This window comes from Trichoderma reesei (genome assembly GCF_000167675.1).
Source record: "Trichoderma reesei QM6a unplaced genomic scaffold TRIREscaffold_14, whole genome shotgun sequence".
NCBI lineage: Eukaryota > Fungi > Ascomycota > Sordariomycetes > Hypocreales > Hypocreaceae > Trichoderma > Trichoderma reesei.
In genome coordinates this window covers 384,227-400,896 of record NW_006711161.1, presented here as the reverse complement: position 1 = coordinate 400,896, position 16,670 = coordinate 384,227, and the positions used below count along the sequence as shown (strand labels likewise).

General features: G+C 51.7%; 5 protein-coding genes across 5 annotated transcripts; 1 reads left to right on the top strand and 4 right to left on the bottom strand.

Moving 5' to 3' along the window:
• Window positions 1–330: 330 nt before the first annotated feature.
• TRIREDRAFT_79545 (imp dehydrogenase) lies at window positions 331–2,295 on the top strand (the record flags this gene model as incomplete). Its single annotated transcript, XM_006966815.1, has 3 exons — window positions 331–889; window positions 1,089–2,034; window positions 2,103–2,295. Exons 1-3 carry the CDS (start codon window positions 415–417, stop codon window positions 2,293–2,295), a joined length of 1,614 nt encoding a protein of 537 aa, XP_006966877.1. The 5' UTR covers window positions 331–414.
• An 884-nt stretch (window positions 2,296–3,179) lies between these two features.
• TRIREDRAFT_64676 (uncharacterized protein) lies at window positions 3,180–3,763 on the bottom strand (the record flags this gene model as incomplete). The annotated part of the gene is made up of 2 exons (XM_006966716.1): window positions 3,180–3,525; window positions 3,642–3,763. The coding sequence occupies 2 exons, from the start codon at window positions 3,761–3,763 to the stop codon at window positions 3,180–3,182; spliced, it is 468 nt and encodes a 155-aa protein (XP_006966778.1).
• A 1,017-nt stretch (window positions 3,764–4,780) lies between these two features.
• On the bottom strand, window positions 4,781–5,508 carry TRIREDRAFT_122697 (uncharacterized protein; the record flags this gene model as incomplete). Its single annotated transcript, XM_006966715.1, has 2 exons — window positions 4,781–5,194; window positions 5,296–5,508. 2 exons carry the CDS (start codon window positions 5,506–5,508, stop codon window positions 5,105–5,107), a joined length of 303 nt encoding a protein of 100 aa, XP_006966777.1. The 3' UTR covers window positions 4,781–5,104.
• Window positions 5,509–6,056: 548 nt separating this feature from the next.
• On the bottom strand, window positions 6,057–8,606 carry TRIREDRAFT_109045 (uncharacterized protein; the record flags this gene model as incomplete). Its single annotated transcript, XM_006966714.1, has 5 exons — window positions 6,057–7,324; window positions 7,391–7,868; window positions 7,940–8,176; window positions 8,237–8,526; window positions 8,579–8,606. The coding sequence occupies 5 exons, from the start codon at window positions 8,604–8,606 to the stop codon at window positions 6,057–6,059; spliced, it is 2,301 nt and encodes a 766-aa protein (XP_006966776.1).
• Window positions 8,607–14,980: 6,374 nt separating this feature from the next.
• Window positions 14,981–15,658, bottom strand: TRIREDRAFT_109044 (uncharacterized protein; the record flags this gene model as incomplete). The annotated part of the gene is made up of 4 exons (XM_006966713.1): window positions 14,981–15,160; window positions 15,295–15,305; window positions 15,398–15,413; window positions 15,590–15,658. The coding sequence occupies 4 exons, from the start codon at window positions 15,656–15,658 to the stop codon at window positions 14,981–14,983; spliced, it is 276 nt and encodes a 91-aa protein (XP_006966775.1).
• Window positions 15,659–16,670: the final 1,012 nt, after the last annotated feature.

Here is a 16,670-nt window from a genome sequence, read left to right as displayed (position 1 = left end):
AAAACTCATTTCTCCTCATTACCAGTTCAAACTGACAACTCTAGGCGTCTCCTAGAGCTATTATAGGGTAAGGTAGCTGATATTATATGCCGCTCCATAGCGTGTAAGCTCTTTTTTTTTTTTTTTTTTTTTTTTTTTTTTTGCAGGTCCCCGCAACTAAAGCCAATGCCCCCAATTGCCCCTCCTTTTGGCTCAGACCCTGCGGTAGCGCATCCATAAGATAAAAAAATTTCGGACGGCCCGCCTCAAAACTTTTTTTTCCTTCTTCTTTCTTTCGGGAAGAAGCGCCGTATCAACTCCAGACAATCGATCAAGTTCTACCAGATTTGATTGATTTTCCGCCTTCAACCTCGCTCTTTGTCTGTCTGTCTGTTGTTCTCTCACCTTTGAATTTCACCAGAAAGAAAGGACACAATGGCCGCCATCAACGGTAACACCACGATCCTCGACCACACCACGGCCGTGGACGTCCTGGCCGAGTACAAGTCCCGCGATGGCCTCGACCGACAAGAGCTCATGGACACGACCAAGCACGGTGGTCTGACCTACAACGACTTCCTCATCCTCCCCGGCTACATTGGCTTCCCTGCCTCCGAGGTCACCCTCGATGCCCCCATCACCAAGCGCATCACGCTCAAGACGCCCTTTGTGTCCTCCCCCATGGACACCGTCACCGAGCACGAGATGGCCATCCACATGGCCCTTCAGGGTGGCCTGGGTGTCATCCACCACAACTGCTCTCCCGCCGCCCAGGCTGACATGGTCCGCAAGGTGAAGCGTTTTGAGAACGGCTTCATCCTCGACCCCGTTGTCATCACGCGCGACACCACCGTCGGCGAGGCCAAGGCCCTCAAGGAGAAATGGGGCTTTGGAGGCTTCCCCGTTACTGGTAAGGAAAATTTTTCACTCTCGACTGCATTCGCTCCCGGCTTCGCATTGCATGATTATAAACCTTTTCAATTTATAACTTTCGTTCCACCAAAAGACCTTTGTCCTGAGGACCACCAATACTATGACCTGCACATGTCTCATCATCCATTGTCGTCTCGAATCTGGCCGTGCACAGCATCATGACTAACACGACGCAGAGGACGGAAAGATCGGCTCCAAGCTCCTTGGTATCGTTACCAACCGAGACATCCAGTTCGAGGATGACTACAGCGCGCCTGTTTCCAAGGTCATGGTCACCGACCTCATCACTGCCCCCGCCGGTGTTACCCTGACCGAGGCGAACAAGATCCTGTCCCAGTCCAAGAAGGGCAAGCTGCCCATTGTGGACAAGGACTTCAACCTGGTGGCCATGATCTCCCGCTCCGACTTGACCAAGAACCAGCACTTCCCCCTGGCCTCCAAGCTTCCCGACAGCAAGCAGCTGATCTGCGCCGCTGCCATTGGCACTCGCCCAGAGGATAAGATTCGTCTTCAGCTGCTCGTCGACGCTGGTCTTGACATTGTCATCCTCGACAGCTCCCAGGGTAACAGCATGTACCAGGTTGATATGATCAAGTGGATCAAGAAGGAGTTCCCCAATCTGGATGTCATTGGCGGCAACGTCGTCACCCGAGAGCAGGCCGCGACTCTCATCGCCGCTGGCGTTGACGGTCTCCGAATTGGTATGGGAAGCGGCTCAGCCTGCATTACCCAGGAGGTCATGGCCGTTGGCCGTCCTCAGGCTGCCGCCGTCCACGCTGTCAGTACCTTTGCCGCCCGCTTTGGCGTTCCCTGCATTGCCGACGGTGGTGTTCAGAACGTTGGCCACATTGCCAAGGGCCTTGCTCTCGGTGCTTCCACCATCATGATGGGTGGTCTCCTGGCCGGCACAACCGAGTCTCCCGGCACTTCTTTCGTTTCCCGCGAAGGAAAGCTGGTCAAGGCCTACCGTGGCATGGGCTCCATTGATGCCATGCAGGACAAGAAGGCTGGCGGCGGTGGCAAGGACAGCCAGAAGAGCAACGCCGGCACTGCCCGTTACTTCTCCGAGGGAGACAGTGTCTTGGTTGCTCAGGGTGTTTCCGGTTCCGTGGCTCACCGAGGGTATGTTGCGACCCGCAATGCTTCTCTCCCCGTGTATGGATGTATCCATTGGCTGACACATTCGATAGCTCCATCTCCAAGTTTGTTCCCTACCTCGCTGCTGGCCTCAAGCACTCCATGCAGGACTGCGGCATGCGCAGCCTGAAGGAGCTGCAAGAGTCGGCTGCCAATGGCACCCTGCGATTCGAGCTTCGCACGGCCAGCGCTCAGCTGGAGGGCAACGTGAACATGGAGTCGTATGAGAAGAAGCTCTACGCATGAGGAATGACTTGATGCATGAGGAATCCGGACGAGGTTGCTTACACGAGAGAGGGTAGGAAACAAAACGGGAAGGGCTTGATTGATATTTTTGGAGTTTTGGTACGGGATGCTTGCGGTGGTGAGCTTAAGAAAAAGCTATTGAGTAAACAAAAGACCTCCCAGCAATGATTCTAGAGGCAGGCTTGGAAATTTGATGACATGATTCATGATACCCCTGAGATTAATTAATACAAGCGATGCGGCCCTTGGGGCATGCCAAAATTTCGAGAGACTTGCACGAGACATGCTGTGAAAATTTTGCTGACCTTTTGACTTGAGTCGTCGGTTTAGCTGGGGCTCTAAATCCCTAAAGAAGTGAAAGTCATGAATCGCCCTTGGGCTTGTGTGATCTCACAGCTAAAGTATGTGTTTGGTCTCGCATGCTCATGAGGAGAAACATTGTCCATCTCATAATTTGTCTAACTCAACATCATGAACCATCTATAAAGGCTCTATATCTCGCTCAAATCCCTCAATTCAATTCCACTCACCGTCCACGCCCCCATGCGCAGTTCCCCGACTCAGAATCACATAATCAGGCTTCACCACCTTTCCCCCTCTCAAAGTCCGATCCCTCGGCGAAAAATCATCCTTTATGAACCCGAGCTTCTCGTAAAACTTTAACCCGCTGGTGTTGCTCGTGAAGCACGTGAGCATGATCTTTTTCGTAGAAGGAATGTTTTCCGCAATGGTGATGAGCTGGGCCATGAGGTGCTTGCCGAGGCCGGATCTAATAGTTCGCAGACAGACACACACATAGATGAGCGAGAGTTGGCGACAAATCGAGACAAGAAAAGGGATTTTGAAAGAAAGGGAAAAGAAAGAGGGGGGGTCGGGGGGAGAGCCTACCCTTGGAGCTCGGGAACCAGATGAACTTCGTAACAGTACAGCACGGGCTCGTGGTTCTCAAACGTCGGCATCAAGGACGTGAACCCCTTGACTGTGCCTTGGTCATCCTTGACGAGAATGTACCGCAGATCGGGAGACTTCATCTCCTTCTTCTTCATGGACGGATGCCATCCCACCGAAGAGTTTCTGTAGTCTACGCCGCTAGTAAGCTCGATGATGTCGAAGCAGGCCTTGAAGTCGTCCTTAGAAAGCTCGTGGGATGAGAGGAACTCCAGCGAGTATGGCTTCTGTGTTAGAGGATGCGTCCATGTCGCCCAATCTTGGCTACGAAATGTATCAGCACTGGTGAAGGATCACAGTCGGACCTATGCTGTTGAATGTGCATGAGAGGGATATGTGCATAGGTAGGTAGGTATGTGATGAAGCCCCTTGCTGGACGGCTGGGCTGTACGCCGTACCTTGGCTGTAGATAGTCCTTGATGAACTCCTCATCGGTCTTGTCGTTGGCTATTGCAATTGGGTGTATTTTTTGGGACTGTTTCCGCTTAGACACAGTTTCTTGGCTCTGCTCCTCGCCCATTGTGTGAAATATTGGGCTTTTAATGAACGTCAATGGCTTTATCAAGGCAGTTGTTCAAAGATGCCAAAGAGGTAGGGTGGTAGGTACTATATTCGATGCCAGAGCGAAGCCACGGAAGGCTGAAGCCGAACCCCCCCTTGCAGCCCCAATAATTAGACCAGCATATCATACAGAGGACAGCCATGCTGACCCTCATGATCTTGCAAGATCAATATCATGGTTTGCCTTTCAATAACAGAAAATAGCCAATAATCGCGCTTCAACGCTGTAAATCGATCAAAGGCATGTGAACATCATTGTACCTCAGCTCCAAGCAGTCAACTGAACAACATTCAAGCCATCCGAAGTTCGGCCGGCTCCATGTCTTTCCACCCAATACATCAACTTTTTCTCATCATCACCACGCCTGTAATTCTCCGCAACTACATATCCCCTTTCCTTCCTTCTTTCTGTACAAATCCCCCAAGAACCAATGCATAGATAGACCTTGATGAATCCCGGCATCCGCCTGCTGCCCCTCGGCCTCAGCCGAGGCTACGCCACACAACGGCCAGCATCCCGGCTCAAGCCAACCATAAGCCTAGATCACGTACGTACAAATGAATGCTGTGAAGCAGATCCATACAGCCAAGCTAAACCAGCTGCATTCTTTCAGTTCCTCCAGCGATCAAGGGCCCTGTCCTTGTACCGTACCATCTGGCGAGGCACAAGACGCATCGCGGATCCTCGAACAAGAGCCGAATCCCGCAAATACGCCCGCGACGAATTCGAGCGTCATCGTCACGTCCAAGACATTGTACGTATCCTTCGCCTCACCTCACCAAAAGCCCCTCTCTCCCTCCCCCCCTCAATGTATAGATAAAACAGACCCTGCTAACCTGGCAATCAATCAAGTCCCACATACGATACCTCCTATCAACAGGGAAAACCGAATGGGAAAGCATGGAGAGGTATATCGGGGGTATGTAATCTCTACATATACACACACAAGAAGAAGAGAGAGGGGAAAAAATGTACATTTCATGACGGCATTTTCCGAACCGTCAACCGTTGAAGCCCCCTCCATCTCAGTGAGCCTTGTTCGCGGCGCAAAGCTTCGGATCAGATGTCCTCCTCCGAGCCCAGCCTCCTCTCTTCAGGAGTCATTGCCGTAATGTCGTCTACCAAATGCTTTCGCCACAGGTCCGTTTGTAGTTTTTTTCTTTCGTCCTGATTTGTTCGTCGCCTTTTATGCGCCAGTAATTATACAAAATGTCCGCTTCGCCCGGGAGAATCGTCATCGTTCATGAGAATAGTTCGAAAAGAAAGAGGTAAAAGGAAGATTGAAATCAACCAATGCCTCTAGCTCTGTCGCTGCTTGTGTCGAGGATTCGCCTTGCAGATGATGTACAAGTACCCGTTGTGTCGCTTTCCAGCCTTTCGTCGGACAACCTGCATTCGACAAGTCAGTCATACGCATTCCTACTACAGCCCCAATTCTACAATCACAGAATCAAGCCAAGAAAGAGAAAGAGAGAGAGAACAAAACCTACCTTGCAGTGCTCACACCTCTTCTTCACCGAGCTGTGCACCTTCATCCCCCTCGTCTGCTGCAGCGCCCCGCCAACCGCAGGCCTCGCCATCCAGCCCATCCAGGCGGAGATTGGGCTCGCTGTCGCAAGGCTACCCTTGACGACGCTGGCCGTCGCCGGAGCAGAGCGCAGAAGCCCTGCCGTCAGGGAGAGCGTGCGCAGCAGGGAGGCCATTTTGTCGGATCGTGCGCGTTGTGCTGGTTTGTTCTGTTCGTTCTGGCGTTTGCTGGGCGAGGCAGGACAATCGTTCGGCCGTCTTTTTTTCCTTGGTGGTGGTGCAAGTCCCGGTATCTGCCGTCCAAGGTCACGTGGCTACATGTACTTACTAGACGCTGTCGATGCCCAAACCAACAACTACATCAACACGTACGAATTGACCTGAACATCATCAAGTCATTGAGCTGGTAATAATGGAGCAGATGAGAAAGGCTCGAATATATCTGGATTGACTATCTGTACACCGCCCTCATATGATCCAGAGTCGATAAACGCAAATGTACCTTCGCAACACATCTCAATGACATCTTTCGCTATGTACGGGCCCTTAACCTCATCAAGTTCGTGTAACCATTCTCATTTGCTACTACACCAACATCGCGCAGGATTCTGGGGGCAATTCCTCCAATGATTTTTGTCAACCATAACTTATCGATGCGTAGCAGCAGGCCACGTCCATGTCGTTCATACATGATCGTGCAACTCAACGACGGCGCTTGAGTCGTTCACCAACCACTCAGCCTCATGCGATTGGCCACATCCAGGGCCTTCTGATGGTCAAAAAACGACAAATTCCGGTTTACGTTTACGGGCTGCAGTTCGTCCTCGTGATCTGGCGCTCCGCCATCCTCTCGCGAAGAGGAGAAAGCTGGAACCCCCTTCCACTGGCGGTAATAGCGATGCCGCAGTTCCAAAATGCCTCGGCGTTGAAGGTCGTAGCGGAATCCGAGGGCGACGGCATCCTGCCACAGGGGAGCCATTATAAAGCCCTTTGTGACATCTCCGAGGCTGGGGAGACCAACTAGTGAATCAAAATGACGCTTATTGTCTCGAATCAGGGGCAGCTCTTGAAGTTGAGGGGCAAGATGCCTTTCGCGATCCGTCTCGGTGGATTTGAGACAGATCAGGCCCGCGCCGTTGCCGTACAGAGGTGCGTCCATGTTGAACTCTCGCCGCTGCCACAGGGGGCATATGACGTCCAGCATGTCCAACTTCCAGGCCTTGGCATGGTCTTTCTCCTCGTCGAGAGCCGCCTGCAGTTCGCAGGCGCAGCAAGTTCGCCTGAACCGGGGGAGGCAACTGGCGCGGTTGGGAAAAAATTCCCGAAAAGTCTCATATCCGCAGGATGAGCAAAAGTACTTCCGCCCCATATGCTTTGTGTAGTACATGGGCCAGTCCAGACTCAGAGACGATTCAGTGGCAATGCGAATCGGCTTGAGCAGGTCATACGTGGCCTGCGTCCTCTTGTCGTCCTGATCGGGGTCTTGGTCGTCTACCTCTAGATACCGGTATAGGGCATCCAAGAAGCAGTATGGGCCAAGGGGAACGTTCGGCACCTTGGCCAGCCAATCCATCAACGCGCCCTCCTTTTCGAAAAGCTGCCCAAGGTTCATCGCCTTTGCCTTCATCACGGCTTTGAGAAGAATGCCGTAGAAGCCTCGCTGCACCAGGTCCATTGGCAGGGGGCCCCAGGTGAGGCCGTAGGTCGCCGCATGTTGGTGCTCATACGGCATGCCGTCCTCGAAATTGGGGTAGAAGTCCAACCCCTTGATTGCCGGCATCTTCTTCTCCCGTCGACCGGCGTTGATCTCATAGATGAGGTCTAGAACAGGAATCACGTCGCCAAAGTGGACAAGGCGGCATCTGTATACGCCCACCTGAACGACATGAGGCATGCCACGCAACATCACGGCAAGCATGCGGCGGTCAAGCAGCGGCACATCGTGCAGGTGCACCACTTCAATGTAGGTGCTGACAGTGTGCATCTCCGTCACTGGCAATCTTGTTAGATGCAATGCTTCAGAATGCACGAGGCGTGCTTCAATGCCGTGACACTTACTTAGCTTGTGCAAGCCTTCCATCGCCATGCTGAGTGGCAGCTGGTACTTTCTGTTACCGTCCCCTTCGAACTGATTGGCCGACCACATGGTCTTGAGAGCCATTAAGGACCCCATGATGTTGATGGCCTCCTTGTCGGCGCGCCACCATTTCACGGCACTCGGTGCGGTTCGAGGATCAATCTCCGTATCTTCCATAGCCCAGTAGGGTCCCTTCTTGCGCAGACACTGCCGGCGAAATCTCTTCGCCTTTTGGAAGAACTCATATTCTGCTCCAATCGCTCGCAGCTTTTGGCCGTCTGGGTGTCCTTGGGACTCTAGCCTTTGAAGCGTTGCGTTCCACTCAGAAGATCTGACCGGGAAGTTGTACTTGGAAAGTGCTTCTTTGATCTCACCGGTATATCGAGTGGGAACCATGGCGACAAAGACGTTAGATGGACTCTTGACTCTGTACGAGCCAGAATCAAAGTCCCATCGATTCTACCATAATATTAGATAAAGATCGTATCTTGGCACTTTAGAGTTAAGGAAGGGCAGTGATTGCGACCTACTATGTTTTCGGTGACTAGTTTCAACATCTTGGTCGAGGTCAGCGCCAAGTTTATGACAGTTCTGTGGCCTTGGGCAAAGACGTCGTTGAGAATCTTGGCCCCCAAGTGACTGTGATTCATGATTGATTCCATCGTGGGTGGCTCTTTATGGCCGTTCGTGTCCGCTTCAGAAGAAATAGTCTTCATCGCTGCCTCTGAGACAATCTTGTCGAGCCACTCTGTGGGATACCAGGGCCCCTATAGCTGCTCATTAGCTTTTCTTTACTCCAACACCTCTCTCTTGGATTTTTCACTTACCCTAGTCAGGGGGCCAAAGAACCTAACAGACTCATGGCCACGTTGCCCGGCAAGGGAGCGAGGCTTGCCAGAGCGACCTCTTCGTTCAGTTCCCGAAGCATCAGCTCCAATCATTCTGTGTCGCTGACGCTTCAGATAAAATTTTCGACTTGGACGGTTGACCTTTTTCCTTTGGTAACTCGTAAACTCCTCTTCCAGTGCCTTGAGTGTCCTTCCCGTCACTTCTGGGTGAAGTCCAGCCTTTTCCAGCCGCTCCCTGGACTCAATCATTCCATATCGGGTGAGGGGAGCTACACAGAGATTAGTAGATGCAAGCTTTGCTCTAGATATGGTAGCACTTACTAGGGTAGTCTTGATCATTCGGCTCCATGGCGCAAACGTTGCTCCTTTTGACCTTGATCCCCAGTGTTCAACCTAATGGATCATTTGTGACCAGCTTCTTGATATTACATTGTCAGCCATACGGAATACTAAATATGGTTCTGTTGCTGAGCATATATTTGTGTCGGAAGAGAGGGTGGGGGGGAGTGTATCGTTGAGAGGTGATGCATGCTTTGCGTAAGTGTCAGGGGTATGAATTCCATGCCTTCTTCGCGCCTTAGGGGACGCGAGATGGTGTGTGTGTGTGAGAGAGAGAAGAGGGGGCAAAAAGCTCGTGTAAAAGGCGAGGAGAAGCCCATAGACTCGTCCAGTGCGCTCTAGGGGGGAAGAAGCACAAGAGCAGGATAGAGTGAGGACAGTGAGGACAAAGTGAGACGGACAGGGGCATAAGAGAGAAGAGTGAGGCTATGTGAATGATGATGGCAATGGATAGGACGTAATGTTGGGAGAATGACAAACCAGTGCAAGGTGGTCTTAATAGGGCGGAGCGAGATTTGCTGCCTGGTGTACGAAGGCGGAGTCCTAGAAGGTTTACAGAATGTATCGAGTAGAACTCGAACAAGGGTTGGAGTCGATGCTTGCTGCAGGGTTCAAAGCCCAGGAATACTTGAGCTTGGTATGGGTGAAAAGAGAAACAAAGATGGTTAGCGGAAGAGAGTGGGAGACAAGAAGAGAGAGCACTGGGGGGAGAGGAAGAAGAGAAGTAGGAGGGAACGCGGAAACTCAGCGCAAACCGCGAGGCACGTGTGGGTCGCACGCAGACGCACCTCAAGGCTGAACAGCACTGCAACTCGTCTCTACCTACTGTAGGGGCAACTGATGGGAATGGCTTCTGCAGCACTGCTTGCCAGCTGGAGCGGTGATTCAGTGATGCTCCCTATAACTCAGGTCGTTTCGGTCTGCTCCAGGGCCCATATACCTTGGACACTGCTGGCCTTTGTCACGTTCTTCCCGGGAGGACTTTGATCCCTGATAGCTAAGCCCTCGAGTCGCCTGCATCCATTCTTTTATCGTCTGCAATCAGGTGCACATATAGGTCAGTATCTAAACTCATTCATTCAAGTCACTTGTGTTTGCCTTGTCTTGGCTGGCCCCTGAACACCTCTGTCGGTTGCGTTAGCCTTCTGTCAACAACGATACCCGAATATCCCTTGTTCACAAATTCTGCACCACCAAGCTCTTATGAACAGAAAAACCCCTGACCTTGTCACACTCATTCTCTCCTGTTCATCTAGCAACCAGTCTGCTATATTCTCGCGGCACAAATACCCCTGTACTTTCTATGGCTTTGTGACAGCATCCTGGGTGCGTTTTCATGATGCTGTCTTCGGTACCTACCTAGATGCCTTTGGATAATAAGCCAAGATGCTTGTTTCTCCTTGTTTTTGCATTATCCCTTGCTCATATCACAGCTGATGGTGGAAGCCTACCGAGGTAGGTACGTACTGTGATGCTCGACGCGTCAGGTTGCTATCGATGGCGACTGCCTTCGCACCATCAACTCCCTCACTCCTGCCTCTGGAACGGTATGACGCCAAGGCCAACCCACACCACGAACCCTAAGCCTCAAACTGCCAACTTCTCATATCACAAATCTACAACAATTCCGGCTGTTGCCGAGTATCAGAGAACACATACAAACGATCAATAGATGGCTCTGCGAGAGTCCTTTACTCAACAATTCCCCTCGAGGGCGCGCGGTTGGCCTTGTATATGGGAAAGCCCACAGCCACTACGCGGCTCCAGTACACAAGAGTCTCGGAACACGACTGGGTTTAAGAATGCACTTCATCGTGCCCAGATAGACTCAAGAGCTGTCTGTCTTCTTTGACGCATTGTGAAGATGCCCGACGCTTGCAGAGCATCTAGGGCGAAGCGTCATCCGAAGTACATATTTCTCATTATCTAAGAAAAGGTGATCTGAACGACGATATCAACATGTCGTTGCTGACAGCAATCTTCCCCCCTGGATGGCTACCTAGACGAAGAGCGCTAATCTACCCTCCCCGGCACAACAGAAAGACACGTCCAGAGTGTCACTTTACTTGCTATCGAAGACGAAAACGGGAACACAACCTCACATCCCATTCGAGCCCATGAAAGATTTAGAACCCTATCGACGGACGGAGCACCGACAGAAACAGAATGCATGTCGGAATAAAGTAGTCTTGACATAACTGTGATCGAGTGTGTGTCAAGCGTATTTCAAGCCATGACACTTGACACAATGGAAAGACAACCTCAGTTGGCTAATGTCGAAGTCTTGCTCCTTACGTCGCCAGGATAAGGCAGGATACAATGACCCAACAGATACAGTCTGGAACTACTGGACAATGGCTCCTCAGTGTCCAGAGAAGAACTCGATTCAGCCGCTGCACGAGCTGCCTGCGCCGAGCAGATCGTCAAAGATACACAAGCATCGTCGCCAGATAAGCCTAAAATGCCCTCAAACTCATGTTCTACCATAAGGTACGATAGACAGATCTATAAAATAGCGAATTTGTTTCTCACCGTGTACGAAGGCATCGGGTGGTACTTCAGCTTCTAAAGAGGCTTGAGCTGAAATCGCTTTCGTTCAGCGCAAGCTTTGGTTCTCTTGTGATGTCCGGCCCGGTCTCGCCGAACCCAGACCCGAACATCTCCGAATCGCGAACCAGGCCCGATATCCAGACGCTTCCCCAAACTGGGGGGGAAAAGGTCAGGTTGATACCGCTTTGCGTGCGCATTTATCGCGACGGCGTACCTGTAGTTGCGGCCGATTCCAGACTGATTGCAGGCGATCACGTCAACTTCAGCTCCTCCAGCCAAGACACAGGTTCAAACGAGCGTCGTCCGAGTCAGAGCACCTCTACTCCTTACAATCGCACGCCACCGATCTAAACGGGGCACAAGGGATCACACGACTCGAGGTCCGGCACCGTGCTCTCCGCCGATCGAATCCCGCATCTTCCTCGGTTGTCTTGTGCCACCAGGTTCTTCTACAGGACCGGAACAGTTGATACACGCCCTACGCCCTACGGGATGATACATCAAGAGGCTCCTTTGTCGTCCCCTCTCACCATGCAGACGTCGTCTTATTCACGGCGAAGAACAAATGCGATAAGTATTCGCGGGCTCGCGCTCCATGTCCAACTTCCGTCTCATCGAAGCAGTGACATCAGTTAGCATTCGGCAATCCTGCCCTTGAAACGGCAATGCGGTATTATGTATGTGGACGGAAGTGGCCAGCTGCCTGTATCGGCCAAGGGGATCGCGTGCCGGGCAGCGGCATGACAATGGCCTCCATGCTGCCCGCATTGAGTGGCTGGATGCTGCAGATTTACGTACAGGGATTTGTCTGCCTCTCGCCCAACCAAGATTCTGATGCAGAGTCACACCACCTCGGCCAATGAGGCAGATGTGCCACCGTGACTTGAAACAGTTGGTCGTCGAGAACCTGATACGAGGGAGAGGGCGGGCGACAAGACGTGGATTTTTCAACTCTGGCCGGTGCTGCCGGTCGTGAAGCGGACCGAGGACAAGAACAAAGGATGAAGCCAGAGGTGGTCCAACGGTCCTCGTATGAGGGCAGTCCGGGAAATGGCGGCCTCCCGCTCGGGAACCTGCTTTGACGTACGACGACTTCCGGTGTGGATGCTTTATGCCCGCTTTGGTCGACTGTCAAGTGACGGGGACGAGCCATCATACGATTCGCTGCCTGGGCGGCTTGAGAAGACAGGCCAACGCGTTACTACATGGAGCGCCGTAACTTGTACCCAGCTTTGCATCTCTCTCGTATATGCGGATCGTAGCGACGAGACTATCATGATGCGCTGTAGATTCTGTGAGATGGCCAACACACACGCGCGCACTTGTAGGGTATCGGTTGAAGACTCAGAGACTTGTCGCCCTGGCTCAAGCTCCAACGGCCGTCCCCACCGGTGACAGCGAAGCGGGGTGAAGCTGGCGATCAAGATGCGCTTCTGACGATCCAGTTGACGGGCGGCAAAGTGGTGCTCCTCTCTTTAGTAGCTTTTTCTTTTTTCTTTTCTTTTTTTTTTCCCCTTCTTCTTGTTTCTTTGCTCGTGCTTGGACCCGCGCAACCATGCAACTCCCGAGCAGTGGAGTTCGGGGCTTGTTGTCACAAGCTTCTTGGCTTGCCATACATAGGTAAGGTACCATGAGCTAAGGAGAGCTGGGTCGTAGATGCAGTTCTCAAGGGGTGAAGGTGATCACGTTGATTCGGTATGATTCTGCTTCTATAATTAGGGGAGCGGACCAGCCACCGGAAAGACTTTATGAACGGGAGACATTGAGATCCAATCTCGTGTTCTGCTCCGGACAATCAATTACTATTGGAAGACCCAGAGACGAGACTATGGGAGAGAACGAAAATAGAAGTCATAATGGAAACAAGTCATTAATCATGAAATGTTTCATCTTGCTTTTCCGGTTCCACTACTGAAACCATCACATTTCCATCTCGCGCCGCCCTCTAATAACAACATGGCGACGTGCCTGAGCTAGCAAATACCTAAGGAATGTACCTGAGGAGGGGGAGCTCTGCTGTTGTCGGATGCCAAAGCAGCTTTTAAGCCTTGGGATAGCCCTGATGATCATCCTCTTCTTGGCAAAGATGAAGATGTAATTCTACATGATATTATTACCAAACAGAATCGCCTCCATCACCATTAATGAAGACAAACCAAAGAATATCCTCGGCAGAGCGTCAAATAAAAAGGCGCGGATTCCATCGCGCGAGTCTTGCCGAACGATCTTCATCTCAAGGAGATTTCCCCCAAGCCTGTGACTGCAACACCGTACGAACTTATCCAGCATCTCTCATTTGATGGGTTGATTAGGCCCCCTTGTCGCATTAGATGGAAAATCTCTTTTTTTTTTTACCGTTCTTCTTTGAAGTAGGTACTTTCCGGGTTTAAGCTGCTAAAACAATGGGTCTGGGAACCCTGTGTGTTATCTTGTTATTTATTCCCCTTCTAATCAATACGGAGTAGGGATGTGTGAAGTATTAGTTCTTAAGGTCATGTTGTTATTTGTTTTGCTCTTTTTCTCTCATCGGAGATACTGGCCGAGTCGGGTCTCGTATCACGGGCATGGCTTGTATGAGGGCCCATGGCAGAGAGTAGTAATTATAGAAACATACCTCTACGTATAGTAGTAGCATTCAAAAGCTACCTCTTACGCTGTATAGAATCACCGGCCGACTGGCGTTTACGAATAAGGTACTCCACGAAGTATTACTACGGAAGCGTGTAAGAGTACGCTCGTATGTACAGTAAGGTACGCTTCTCGTACTTCTCTGCTGAGTGGCTTGACGAGAAAAAAAGGGGGGGTCATGTCAAATCCAAAACTGCCAGGGACAGGGCGGACAGGACAAGACAAGACATAGCATCTTCCTCTTGCCGTGACCGACGGGAATCAATCCGTCGAGACGAACAAGACGAACATCTGCGCCCTCCTCCGACCATCGCTGCTCATCGGCATCGGCATCGCATCGCATCGACATCGCATCAAATCGAAGCGCATCGAAAGCAGCTTCATGCACCTGCGTCGCATCGTCCGCATCACGCATCACCCACCCGCACCTGCACCTGCACCTGCACACCCGCATCGTATCGCATTAGTAGTACCTACCACTAGTGATGATAGCAATAAAGAAGAGGAAAGAAGAAAATGAACAGAAAAAGAAGATATGCGCCTCAAAACATCGCAAACAATAGTGCGCAACCCGTTTGAACTTGGGGCTCCTTGCCTGCCCCTCACATGCTTGGCGCTAGGGCGTCACATGGCCCCGGATGACAACAACGTGGTGGTGCAAGCCATGAACATGATGGGGATTGCTACTAGTAGTACTAGGAGAAAGGGCTAAGAGACGAATGGGTGTGTGAGGCGATGAGAGTGTGTGTCTGTTAATGATTACTGTCGTTATCAGTGTCTGGCCGTGGAATGCGTGTGCGTGTTGGCCATTGGATACTAGCCGGCTGCTGCTTTCCTGTTCGCCTTCGTGCAGGTGAGAAACGACAGCCGGGGAGACAAAAGGCTTTGTATGACGGAGACGGGCTTCACACCATCACCAACAGCCCCCGAGTTGGTTGCAAGTGACCTGCTGAAATACTACCTACCTACTACCTACATAGGCCCTTGTTCGATAGGTACGTGTAGGAACTCGTACATGCACCTTCTTCTGGCGTCCAGTCTCGCTGATGGAAAGAGGCAGCTCAGAGCCGAATGGTGTGTCAAGGCGTTTTTCATCTATCGTCGCCTTTGACTTTCAATGTTGAATCTCACACCAGAGGTACTACCTACCTAGGTATTCTCCTCTCGAAAGTGTGCCTTGAGGTGAGGTGAAGTGTTGATCACATATTAGGTATTGCAGTCTCCGTACTTGTACATGAGAAGGGGGCAGAGGGGGGGTCCAACAACGCGCCACTTTTGTGCAGCCAAGTGCCATCTCGGTACTTGAGTCCCAGGCCGCTGGCTTCTGGTTGGCCCATGTTCCCCCGGCAGGGCGTCAAGGTACAGGTACTCCATGCGGTGCCTTGCCTGTCACATCATGGCTAATGCAAGCCCAGGCCCATGAGGGAGCAGAGCAGGCAGATGCTCGTGTTCATGTTTCTGGCACCATTGGGAAGCACTGATGCCACCTGAGGAGGTAGGAGTTTGGCACATTTACCTACTACCAACCTACCTAGGAGAGGTAGTAGCAGTAGCACCAGCAGCAGCAGCAGCAGCAGCAGCAGCAGAGGTTCACTCCAGTCAGTACCAGGTAGTAGTACTTACTACCTGTTTGCATGGTCTGTACATGTACAAGTATGTAGGGGGCCACCAGAAGAGAGGAGGAGAAAAAGAACAACAACAACCACAGTGAGGAGAACCATCGTGATGCGACGTCTCCTCGGATCGCCGCATCTCGACAAAGAAGTCAAGCAGCAGGGCCAGCCAGACATTGAGACCGTCGCTCCCTCGGCTCACAGGCTCCCAGCCAGTCAGTGTCAAAGCGGCGGCAGCATTCTCCTGGATGGCTGTTAATTGACACCACATGATGCTACTCCCGTACATACGTTCGAAACCGATCGTGGCAATAGTCGCAGTATTATAAGATGCGCGCACGTACACAAACGCTCCGTACGGCTCGAGTCGAGAGCCTTCCTCCAATCAAGCCCGCCAACGAGTTTCACCGCCTCTCATCAGGGCGGCTTTCTCTTGTTGCAGGAGAATCAGGAGGTCGAGAGACGGGCCCCCTTTGATTGACTGACTGACTGATGGGCAAGACCTTTCTGCCGTCACTCACTCTCCTCCTGCGGCCACCCCCTGGCCACCCCCCCTGGTCTGCCCTATCTCTCTCTCTCTCTCTTTTTTTTCTTTTCTTCTTTTTTTTTTTTTTTCCTGCTGCTCACTTCTGCGACGTCGACGTCGGTACTAGCCCGTAAACTCGAACAGTGGTACCATTTTTTTTTTCTTGACCATGGTCCACCGTCGAAGGACAGAGAAGGAAATGCTTACAATCACAGAAGCGTTTCTTTCTCTAAAACCTGTCATGCGGTTCGCGCCACGATCCAGGACCGGTGTGGTGCACACTAGATAGATGGACTAAAAATGTAAGCCTCGAAGCCAAGTGTTTCTCCGGTGGACAAATGAAGCAAAGCAGGAGAAAATCTAGAGGAACAAAGAGCCCAGAACCCTTGACGCCGGCGAGGGATCGACGAGGCAGTTTGGACAAGAGTCTGTTGCCCGCAAGGTGCATTTGCCGCGGTTTAGCCGGCGCGAATGACACATGGCAAAGCGAACAGTGCTCGACACTGGGCTGGCGCTTGTACCTCCGCGTCAAGGCACCTTACGGTAATGGAACGAAACAACCTGATCCTTGGAACGATGCTGAGATGGAAAAGATTGAAATGGCTGGACCGCAGGATTTTCCTTCATTTTGGCGTCGACGAGATAATAGGAGACGGCGAGAACCGAGTGATTGAGCTGAAGCTCTTGAATCAGTCATTTCATTCTTTCATTTTCTCGCCCGCCTCATGCTCATCGCCGGCTCTCTTATTTTCCCTGC